The sequence below is a fragment of the Astyanax mexicanus genome, chromosome 6, assembly GCF_023375975.1.
Source record: "Astyanax mexicanus isolate ESR-SI-001 chromosome 6, AstMex3_surface, whole genome shotgun sequence".
In the NCBI taxonomy this organism is placed as follows: domain Eukaryota; kingdom Metazoa; phylum Chordata; class Actinopteri; order Characiformes; family Acestrorhamphidae; genus Astyanax; species Astyanax mexicanus.
In genome coordinates this window covers 32,072,379-32,084,553 of record NC_064413.1, presented here as the reverse complement: position 1 = coordinate 32,084,553, position 12,175 = coordinate 32,072,379, and the positions used below count along the sequence as shown (strand labels likewise).

At 45.7% G+C, this 12,175-nt stretch overlaps 1 protein-coding gene across 1 annotated transcript; it reads left to right on the top strand.

The window, feature by feature from the left end:
* Positions 1–439: 439 nt before the first annotated feature.
* LOC125802533 (uncharacterized) lies at positions 440–11,975 on the top strand (the record flags this gene model as incomplete). Its single annotated transcript, XM_049480916.1, has 4 exons — positions 440–4,500; positions 5,958–5,967; positions 6,097–6,159; positions 11,538–11,975. Coding segments are annotated over exons 1-4 (4,527 nt in total), but the record flags the coding sequence as incomplete, so codon positions are not given.
* Between the last annotated feature and the right edge of the window lie 200 nt (positions 11,976–12,175).

The window sequence follows — 12,175 nt, the reverse complement described above, 5'->3', positions numbered from 1 at the left end:
GTAGTTTTTCCCTACCGTCAGCTTATGGGTTGCAGTATGGGGTACAGGGAAGTTCCTGCCCAGTCCCTTCAGTGGGCTCTCAGCCAGCAGAATTAGGGGAGTTGAAGGATATGCTGAAGCGTCAGCAAGAGCAGCTTAACCAGTTAACACGAACTGTTGCTTCTCTGCAGACTTCCTCTGGACCTAGTCGTCCTTATCAGGGGCGCATAGTTTGTCGACGATGCCAACAGCCAGGTCACTTTGCGAGGGAGTGTGACGGGGAACGTGTTTGTCCCCCTCCTAGGGCTCTGCCTCAGAATGCAGCCCAACCATCTCGCCCGTCTCAGCCGGAAAACTGAAGCCCACTGAGCTGCAGAGCCACAGTTCAGAGGGGGCATTTTTAGGCTCCAGGGCAGGTAATGTGTCTAGATTAATATCATCCTGTCCAGTCATTGATGTTTCAATTGGTGGTGTTATTGTTTCCTGCTTATTAGATACTGGTTCTATGGTATCTACCGTGACTGAGAGCTTCTTTTTGCAGCAGTTTGAACCTTGGGGCCATGACCGTCTTCAGTCCTGTCACTGGTTACAGCTGCGTGCAGCAAACGGGCTTGACATCCCTTATATAGGTTATTTGGAGCTGGAGGTTTTGCTGTGCAATAAAGTGATGCCTCGTTGTGGGATTCTGGTTGTGAAGGATCCCCCTGGTGCTTCTTCTACAGTCCCTGGTGTTTTGGGGATGAATATTATTAGCCGATGTTACCACGAACTGTTTGGGTTACATGGCTCTTCTTTTTTTCAGTTGCCCTCAGTGGCGCATGCTCCCAGCCCGGTTGTTGCAGCTTTGCAGCAGTGCCACCAGTCTGCAGCCCAAGTGCCTAGAGACCCAATGGGTACCGTTAAGGTTAGAGGAACCCGGGCAGTGCGTATACCTGGTGGCGTGATGAAATTAGTTGCCAGCACTTGTGCTGAATTACCATTGGGGCGTTCTGCTTTCTTTGAGCCATTGGAGGTGGGTCTGCCAGCAGGCCTCTTGGCTTCGCCCTGTCTTGTTCAGGTCAATAGAGGCACAGTCTATGTCCCGATAGTTAATGTCGGAATTGCAGAAGTCTTTCTTCATCCACATACTCATCTTGGCTCTCTAAGCATGGTACAGGTCGTAAGTTTACCTACAGGCATTACTGAGGTCCGGTCCACCACTGCCACTGTATCCTCCCAGGTAGTTGCTAGCTCTGCACCAAACGGAGTAGAGGCTGTAGATTTGTCAGCTTTGACAAATCAAGAACAGGGAGTGGTTAGGTCCCTCCTACAGAAGTATAATTCAGTCTTCTCAGCCCATGATGGTGACTTGGGCTGTACAAACCTCATAGAACATGAGATTCCTTTGTTGGATAATATTCCAGTACGGCAGAGGCATAGACGCATTCCTCCATCAGACTATGAACTGGTGAAAGCTCACATTGACCAGCTTCTAGAGGCCCAGGTAGTAAGGGAGAGTAGTAGTCCTTATGCCTCTCCAATCGTTCTTGTAAAAAAAAAAGATGGAAGTCTGCGCATGTGTGTGGATTACCGGTTGCTTAATAGCAAGACACGCAAAGATGCCTTCCCTCTGCCTCGCATTGAGGAAAGCCTGGATGCACTTTCTGGAGCCCGCTGGTTCTCTACTTTAGATCTGGCCAGTGGGTATAACCAGGTTCCAGTGGCTGAACAAGACAAGCCAAAAACTGCTTTTTGTACACCATTTGGCCTCTTCGAATGGAATAGGATGCCATTTGGACTTTGCAATGCTCCAAGTACGTTCCAGCGGTTGATGCAGCGCATGTTCGGGGATCAACAGTATCAGTCACTTCTCCTTTACCTTGATGATATTATTGTTTTCTCATCTTCTGTTTCACAGCACCTTCAACGACTGGAAGTGGTACTTGGACGCCTTCAAAAGGAGGGTCTGAAAGCCAAGTTGAGTAAATGTGTGTTCTTCAAACAGGAAGTTGGCTATTTGGGGCATGTGATCTCCAATAAGGGTGTCTCCACTGATCCAGCTAAGATCGAGGCGGTAGCACAGTGGCAGCGTCCTCGTACGGTATCAGAGCTGCGATCCTTTCTTGGATTTGCCAGTTACTACAGGCGTTTTGTAGAGGGTTTTGCTCAACTAGCAGGGCCCCTGCATAAGTTGGTGGCTGCACTTGTGGGCAGCAAGACCAAGAAGGGTTCAGGACAGGCTCTGGGGATGGCCTGGACTGCTCAGTGTGAGCAGAGTTTTGAGGCTTTGAAGGCAAGGTTGGTTTCCGCGCCAGTCTTGGCCTATGCAGATTTTTCGCTCCCTTTTATTTTGGAGATTGATGCAAGTTACAGTGGTCTCGGGGCTGTCCTCTCTCAAGAACATGACGGTGCTGTTCGGCCTGTAGCCTATGCCAGTCGAGGTCTTCGGCCTCCTGAGCGCAACATGGATAATTATAGTTCCATGAAGTTGGAATTTCTGGCCCTTAAATGGGCCATGACAGAAAAGTTCCGTGAATACCTCTTGGGACACAAGTGTGTGGTATATACGGATAACAATCCACTGAGCTATCTCCAGTCAGCAAAACTGGGGGCAATGGAGCATCGATGGGCTGCACAGCTGGCGGCTTTTGACTTTGAAATAAAGTATCGTTCTGGCCGTAGTAATAAAAATGCAGATGCGCTGTCTCGCCAGTATCAGTTAGGTCCCAGTGTGACAGAGTATGTACCAGGTACCCCAGTTCCGGAGCTAGTCCAACAGGCCTCCCCAGTGGTCCCCGCAACCCAGGCTTTAGTTTCTGTGCTTCCAGGCAGTTCACCCGTTGACATCCATTCTTTGCAGGATGCAGATCCTCTCCTTAGAGAGGTTTTGGTGTTTTGGCGGAAGCAGGTTCAGCCCACTTCTGCAGAAAAACGTCAGGTCTCGAGACCGGCCATGGCACTGCTGCGCCAATGGGACCGGTTGGTGGAAAGAGACGGGGTGTTATACCGCCGGGTGTTTCGGCCAGACGGGGGTGAGGAGAGTTTCCAGCTCCTCCTACCCGCAGTTCTTAAGCCAGAGGTACTGAAACAATTGCACCAGGATCATGGCCACCAGGGTATTGAGCGAACTTCTGAACTGGTAAGGCAGCGTTGCTATTGGCCAGGGATGTTCGCCGACATCAAACAGTGGTGCCGAGAGTGTGAGCGTTGTCAGGTTGCCAAAGACGCAGGACCGGTACCCCATAGTTTTATGGGCCATTTGCTGGCATCTAGGCCAAATGAGATTGTGGCTATTGACTTCACTGTGTTGGAGCCATCCCGTAATGGGTTAGAAAACGTTCTTGTAATGACTGATGTGTTCAGTAAATACACCATAGCAGTCCCCACTCGGGATCAGCGAGCTTCAACAGTGGCCCAGGTTCTGCTGAGGGAATGGTTTTATAAATTTGGCGTCCCTGGTCGTATCCACTCTGATCAGGGTAGAAGCTTTGAGAGCGCTCTCATACAGCAGTTTTGCCATTTATATGGGGTGGAAAGATCTCGGACCACCCCATATCATCCTGCTGGTAATGGGCAGTGTGAGCGCTTCAATAGAACACTTCACAACCTTCTACGTACTTTGCCAACTTCCCGGAAGCAGGACTGGGCATCCAACTTGCCACAGGTCATTTTTTGTTATAACACCACTCCTCATCAGGGCACTGGAGAGTCTCCTTATTATCTAATGTTTGGCCAGGAACCTAGACTCCCTGTAGATTTCCTGCTAGGTCAGGTACAGGAACCGGTACCAGGGGAGGTCCAAGACTGGGTGATTGAGCATCAGGCCAGGCTTAGATTGGCATTTGAAGGGGCTCGTGACCGGTTGCTTGTAGCTGCTGGTCGCCGGAAGGAACGGCATGATCAGCGAGTTAGGGAGGTCCCCCTACAGGAGGGTCAGTTGGTTTATCTCCGGGACCATAGTGCCCGGGGACGCCACAAGATCCAAGATGTTTGGAGCTCGGTAGTCCATCAGGTGCTGAGAACCCCTCCTGGGGAAGGAGCTGTTTATACAGTTGCCCCGGTAAGTGACCTAGGTAAGATCAAGCATGTGCATCGTAATATGTTGAAGGCTCAAGTACAGGTTCAAGGCCCTCTTCTTCCTCCTAGGGATTCCCCTCCACCAGTTCCAGTAGCACCTGTGGACACCTCCAGCGATTGTGATCTATGGCTGTTGGTATCAGAGACTATTTCCCCGGAGGTAGCTGTACCAAGCGGTTCTGGTACCACTGTGCCTCCTACAGTGCAACCAGCACAGGAGGGGATTTTAGATGCCACTACCGTACAAGGAGGGCGTCAGCCCTCGGATTCGTCCTTGTTTTTAACAGGGCAACCCTGCTCTGGTCTGTCCTCTGTGCGTCGCACGGCACGTGCTACAGCTGGCCAGCATTCTAATATTCACCGCCTTCCGCGTTCCGCTGGTAGTGTAGATAACGGGGTAGATGAACCATCAGGGTTAGTCAATACGCAGTCGGCTCTTTTTAGGCCTTGGTGTTGGCCCCCTTAGTTTGGTTCATCGTCGGGGCGACGATGCAAAATGGGGGGGTAGATTGTAGCAGGTTGGGTTTGTTACCCCACCTATACTGCTGGTGAAGCTGTGTGGCTGCTTTAAATTACTGGGCGGCCCCTTTGTACTCTATATATGGGTAGGGGATGACTATTCATGGTGCACTTCCTGTTCCCCCTCCTCATTGCTCCGGGCTCTGACTTCCGTGCCGGCAGCGTTCAGCGTGGAGTTTAGCGCGATTGTTTGGGTTACTTCTCAAGAGTTTCAGGTATCTGGTTACAGTATTATGGCATAATATGACAGTTTGGCTTAATTATTAACTCTCTTTATTCGCTTGTAGTTGCGGGCTCGTGGTGTTATTGCCAGTCCAGCGCGGCTGTGTGTCTCTGACTGTGTCAGTGCAGTTTCACTTTCACTAAGGTATGCCTGCTCCTCTTTGTGTATGTTTTGGCTGTGTATATGGCGTTTAGCTAACTTTTATTTCTTGGGTTGGGGGTTAGTGATGGTGACTGTGCTGCTTTGCTGTAGCCATTGTTCTGCTGGAGCTGCTGTTTGCCCTAGCCATTACCTGCTGCTGTGTGCTGTGGTCATTGTCTGCTATAGCTGCTGGGAGAAACTGATGCTCTATACTGGTTTTAGTGTCCAGATTGTGCTGACTGATTCCAGCCTCCCCACAGTGCTGCTGTTTTGCCTGAGTTTATTTAGTTTTGTTTCATTAATTTTCATTTGCTCCTAGTTATTTTGAGTTTTTGTCTTGCTTTTCTTCATTTCATTTGTTAAATCAGCTTTGATTTGCCTTTAGTTATTTTGATATTTTGTTGTATTGATTTTCTTTTGTCTTTATTTTGAGTTAAGATTTGCTGGAGTTTATTCTTATGTATTTTTTTTCTTTATTGGATTAAAATTATATTTCTGCTTTATTTTTGATTTGCTGGTTTGGACCTTTGAGGTTTATTCTGGCTTATTAATTTGGGATTTGCTTTGACTTAATTTCAGGTTTATTCCTGATTTATTAATTTGGGTTTGCTTTTGATTGATTTCTTTTTGATTTATTTCTGATTTATTTTGTGGAGTTTTTTTTATTGGATTAAATTAATATTTTTGCTTTATTTCTGATTTGCTGTTTTGGACCTTTGAGGTTTATTCTGGCTTATTAATTTGGGATTTGCTTTGACTTAATTTCGGGTTTATTCATGATTTACTAATTTGGGTTTGCTTTTGATTTCTTTTTGGTCTATTTCTGATTTATTGTGTGGAGTTGCTTTTTGACCTAACCTTTGTTTATTTAATTTTTTTGCTGAGTTTGCTTCTGATTTAATTTATTTTGCCAGATTGAACTTTCATTTGTCCATTTACTTTAACAAAGTTTAAGTTTGTTTCTGTGTTTTTTTGAATTAACAAAAACAAGAACAGTGGTTGTGGAATTCCCTTCTTGGCTGTGTGTTTGTCTTTTTAGTGTTGGAGTGGTATAAGGTGAGGTTGTAAGAGACCAGGGCCCATAAAAAGATAAGTACATTTCGAGCAATTGTAATTGGTCTCTCTCCCTTCACCGCTGGTAGCTTTTTATAATTGTTTTTTTTCTTTGTGTCTCTTAGTTGGACCGGAGCTGTGGGCCAAAGCGGCGGGTTCGGGGATGTGGAATGCTGTTCACCTTTCCTGTAGTGTAGAGCACGCTGGGTGTTGAAATGTGTGGTTTGTAGTGTTGACTATTTCCTCTTCCTGTACTTTCTTCTGCCGTGGTAAGCCCTCAGCCCAGTTCCTCCCTAAATTTGTTTTTAGTAAAGTAAATTCTACTATTTCTAGTTTTTATACTGTTGTCCAAGAGGGGAGTTTCTGGTCTGCCCTGTGTGTGTGTGGAAATATGTTTTAAAATAATTGTCAATAAATTTTCCTTAACTGATGGTACCCCGTCTCTGGCCTCCGAGTGTGTCGAACCTGGGTGTCTTATTCTCTCTTAGGCCTTAAGTGCCAGCCCTCTTTTCCTAGAGGTGAAATCACCTCTGGGTGGCGTAGTCGTGCATTATCAAAATTACTCCTCTCTGCCACATTCATATATCGTCCATGTCTTTTAGATAATGTTTTTTAATTCGTTTTTTGAACCTTGTTTTGCTATTAGCGTTCAGTAGTGAATCAGGTAAGCAGTTCCACTCTTTAATGGCTCTGTAAATTACTGTTTTACACATGTAATTGGTTTTAGCTCTTGGTGGTTTAAAGTAATTTTTTGTTGAGTATCTGGTAAGATTAGTTTCTCTCTGTGTTATTTTTTGTAATTGATCATAAAGGCCCACTGGATAGTTTAGATCAATAGTGTTCTTTATGAGTCCCACAAGGTTAGTTTTAAACCTATCTTCAACCTTCAGCCACTTTAGCTCCTTGTGCATTTTGTTTATGTTTGTTCTGTATGGAGACAATAAAGCCATTCTTGCTGCCTTATTCTGCATTATCTGTAATTTTGTTAAATGTTTTTTTGCTGCATTTAACCACACTGCTGCACAGTAATCTAGGTTGGATAAAACTAAGGATTGTATGACTATTTTTAATGTTTTCTTTGTAAAAAAATTGTGCACATCTTCTTATTACTGATACAGTTCTTCCCATTTTTGTTACAATGTTCTCAATTTGTTTTCCCCATGATAGTTTATTGTCTATTATAACTCCTAATAATTTAACATCTTGAACTTGTTCGATTGTTTCTCCATGTATTTTTAAATTTAACTTTGCTTCTCCAACAGATTTATGCCCAAATATAATGTTTTTTTGTTTTTGGTATATTTAGTATTAGTTGATTTTCACTGATTCATCTTGTTACTGATTTTAGTTCTTTATTCAACCTATTATAAAGATCATTAACTGTGGTAGCTGATGCATAAAGAGTAGTATCATCTGCATACATCTGTAGCCTGGCTTCATTCAATACTAAAGGCAAGTCATTTATGTATATCGAAAATAATAATGGCCCAAGACAACTTCCTTGTGGTACTCCCAGATTTACATTTTTACTCTCAGACAAACTTCCATTGTAGTAAACCCTCTGACTCCTATCCGAAAGATAGCTTTTAAACCATGCTATTACAGTTGGATTTATCCCATAACAGGCTAGTTTTTTTAATAGCAAATCGTGATTCAACACATCAAAAGCAGCACTTAGATCTAAAAGAACTGCTCCGACTAATTTTCTTCCTTCCAGTTCTTTTAGCCAATCATCGTTCATCTGAATTAATGCAGTGGCTGTTGAATGTCCTCTTCTATAAGCATGCTGAGAGTTAGTTAATAGGTTGTTCTCACATAAGTAATTTTGAACCCTAGATGTCATTACCTTCTCTAATAATTTGCCCAAGACTGGTAGTAAACGTATAGGTCTGCTGTTGGGTCCATTTAATGAACCTTTGCTGTCTTTAGGTAGAGGAATCACTTTTGCTTCCTTCCACAATGATGGGTATATACCCTTCTGTATACTTAAATTAAAAATATAGCAAACTGGTTTAGTTATGTATTTTATTGCCATTTTTAAAATTTTCCCCTCTAAATTATCAATTCCAAAAGTTCTTTCATTTTGTATCGTACTAATGAGTTTTTTCACCTCTTCCTCGCTTACTTTTCCGTTTTTAAATTGACAATTTTTCTCCTTCATAATTAACTCCCTTATCCTTCTACATGACTGTTCGCCATTTAATTTGCTCATCTTACTTTGAAGGATTTGTGTCTTTTTAATAAAATAGTCATTAAAATAAGTAGCAATTGATTCAGGTTTTGTTATAAATGATCCCTCTACCTCAATAGAAAATGGCGCCAAATTTCCCTTCCTACCCAAAATACTATTCACGGTCTTCCACAGTTCCTTTCCATTGTTGAGTGAAACCCCAATCCTATCTTTATAATATTCCTTTTTCTTTTTCCTATTAAGTTTACACACATAATTTCTCATTTTACAATATTCCTTCCATAAATTAGTACATCCATCTTTAACAGCTTCCTTTTTTGCCTTATTTCTTTGGACTATGATGTTTTTTAATTCTTCATCTATCCATGGGGCCTTTATGTTCTTCACTGTGGACTTTTTTAGTGGTGCATGTTTCTCTACTACTGGCATGAACAATTTCATAAATGTATCAAGTGCTGCATCTGGGTTTTTCTACTTATAGACTTGAGTCCAGCATATGGCTTCTATGTCTTTGATGAAACCGTCTAATATGAATTGTCTGTATCTACGCTTTTTAATCACTTGTGGTGCTGCTTTTGGAACTTTGGTTTTCCTGGTTATTGCCACTAAGTTGTGATCACTACAGCCAACTGGTACTGATATGGCATCTGAAAACTGATTTTTTGTAGAGGTTTTTATTCCCATCCTATTTATAACTGTTCTTGTTGGTACATTTACAACTTGTTTTATATCACATGTTTTTAATGTGTTTAACCACCTCTTTTTAACTGGACAAGACATTGACAGCCAGTCAATGTTTATATCACCAAGAAAATATATTTCCCTTCTTCCGTCTGATGCTCTATCTAACATATCTCCCATCGTACTTAAGTACCTACTCCCAGCACTAGGTGGTCTGTAGCAGCATCCAACAAGCACAGGTTGTATATGTGGTAGTTGAATTTCCAACCATAAGGCTTCTACTTCCCTAAAAGACAAATCAGTTCTGAGTTTTACAGCGATATGTGTTCTGATGTAGACTGCAACTCCACCTCCATATTTGTTTCTGTCTTTTCTATAAATATTAAAGCCTTGTATTGCCAATTCCCCATTATCAAAAGTACTGTCTAGGTGTGATTTTTGATACTGCTAAAACATGTATATCATATCTATCCAATATTTCTGATAATTCATGCACTTTATTTCTTAAACTACATATGTTAAGGTGTGCTATGTTTAGTCCACCTTTTGGTTGTTTAAAAGCATTATATGTTTATTTTCATGCTTGTTTTACATAACATCATGTTACTAGTCTACTTTTATCCATATTTATACCCATTATGTTTATGTTCTTGTGCGTGTACCTCTTGTTCTATGTTCTTTTTTTTCATCGTTTCCTTTTTTAGAGGGGACTGGATGGATTACAAGTCTATCATATCTTAGATATGCCACTTCACCTCTCTCTCTTGCAGCTTTCATGGCTGGAATTAGTTCTTTCCTTTTTTGCCGGACGGCTTCTGTGTAGTCCTCGCTGATGTATATGTTGCTTCCTTTTAGGTTTTTGGAATTTACTAAAGCAGTTGATTTGTCCTTGTATCTTAGAAATTTTACCACTATAGGACGTGATCTAGACATGTTATTTGCTGTTTTTCCTGTGCGATGAGCTCTTTCAATTTCAATCTTAGTGCTGTCCATGTTTAGCTTTTCTGCCATCAGTTTCTTTACTTTGTCTTCTGTTTCTGCCCAGTTCTCATTTGGAGATTCAGAAATGCCCTCTACTACTATATTATTTCTTCTTGACTGACCCTCCAGATAATCAATCTTTCCATTCAATGTCAGCATGGACTCACACATAGTGTTGGGATAGGGAGAAAACCGCTTTCTCGCTCGGCTCAGCCCTATGGCATTTCACGGTGCTTCCGTTCGGATTGTGTAACTCGTCGGCTACTTTTGAGCGTCTTATGGAGCGTGTTTTATGGTGGGTTCCGCGGTCGTGCTGCGTCGTTTATTTGGATGATGTCTTGGCGCACAGAACCGACTTCGACTCCGCACTGTCTCACCTTGAAATGGTGCTCGGTGCGATTCAGGCGACTAACCTGAAGCTCAATCCGGCAAAGTGTAATCTGCTAAGGCAGCGCGTGAGCTTCCTGGGCCATGTAGTGAGCGGTGCTGGCGTGGAAACCGATCCCAAAAAGACGGAGGCGGTCCGTGACTGGCCCACACCGCGAGACGCAAAAATGGTTCGCAGCTGCGTGGGGCTCGCCTCGTATTACAGGCGGTTTATTAGGGGGTTCGCGGACGTGGCAGCGCCGCTTCATGCTCTGACTAAGCCTAGTGTGAAATTCCGCTGGTCTGACGAGGCGGGCATTCGAGGAGCTAAAAAGCCACCTGTCCAATGCTCCGATTCTAGCGTATCCGAAGGTGTCTGAGAGTTTCATTGTGGATACTGATGCGAGCGACCACGGCCTCGGAGCAGTCCTGTCGCAGGTTCAGGACGGCTCTGAGCGCGTAATAGTGTACTATAGCCACCGCCTGGACAAGGCGGAGCGCAACTATTGCCTAACGCACCGGGAACTACTTGCGGTGGTCGAAAGCCTTAAACTTTTCCGAGCGTACGTGTATGGGGTGCCCTTTCTGCTGCGCACTGACCACGCCTCGCTACAGTGGCTCATGCGTTTCCGCGAGCCCGAGGGCCAACTCGCGCACTGGTTATCTAGACTCCAGGAGTTTCGTTTTGAGGTTGTGCACCGCCCGGGCCGTGGCCACAGTAACGCGGATGCTTTGTCGCGCCGGCCGTGTGTGGCCGCCGACTGCAAACATTGTGCTCGTGCTGAGGAGAAATCTGCTGAGACCGCACGCTGCGCTGCAATCTCCGGGGATGTTACTGGCGCTGTCTGGGTGTCTCAGGTGTCCGTAGAGCAGCTCCGCGATGCGCAACGGGCGGATCGCAAATTATCGTGGGCAGTACACGCGCTCAGTGCGAACGTCACACCGTCGTGGGGGGAGGTGGTGCCGCTGGGCCCGATTGCTAAGGCGTTGCGCTCTAACTGGGCTAGTTTTAGTTTGTCCGACGGCGTGCTGTGCCATACCTGGGAGGATCCGGCGAATGGGCGGCGCGCTTTTCAGGTGGTGGTACCGCGGGCGCTTAGGGGATCGGTCCTACGGGGAGTTCATGGGTCACCTGGGGCTGGACACTTTGGTGTCACCAAGACTCTGAAGCGCCTGAGGCAACGCTTCTATTGGCCTGGGTGTAGAACCGACGTGGAACTCTTCGTGCACTGCTGTGACATGTGCGCTGCCAAGAAGGGCCCCTCGAGGGCGCCCCGCAGCCCACTTCACCCTTACCAGTGCGGCAGCACGATGGAGCGGGTGGCCGTGGACGTGCTGGGCCCCTTTCCGGTGACGGACTCTGGAAATCGCTTTGTTCTGGTGGCGATGGACTATTTCACGAAGTGGCCAGAGGCCTACGCGGTGCCGGACCAAGGGGCGGTCACTACTGCGGATATCCTGGTGCGGGAGTTCTTTTGCAGATTCGGGGTTCCGGAAGAACTGCACAGCGACCAGGGGAGAAATTTCGAGTCGGAGGTCATAGCGGAGGTCTGCCGCATCCTGGGAATCCATAAGACCAGGACGACGCCCCTTCATCCGCAGAGTGACGGACTGGTGGAACGTTTTAACCGCACGCTGGCGGCGCAGTTGGCCATGGTGTCGGACAAGAACCAGCGTCACTGGGACAGGCACCTGCCGGTAGTGCTGCTGGCCTGTTGCTCCGCTGTGCAGGAGACGACGGGATTCACGCCGGCTCTGCTTATGTTCGGGCGCGAACTGAGGACGCCGATCTCCCTGGCTTTTGGGGCTGCCTGTAGGCATGTTTCTGTTCTCCTGTGTGCGAGGATGACAGGGGTGGGGCATCTCCCTTGGGAGGGGTTATGCAGAGAGGGTGGGCACCACTCTGGATCTGCCATCTGGGAGACACACAGCTGGGTTGGTGGCCTTGTAACCGCGGCGATGTAACAGCGGCCCTCAGCCGGTCC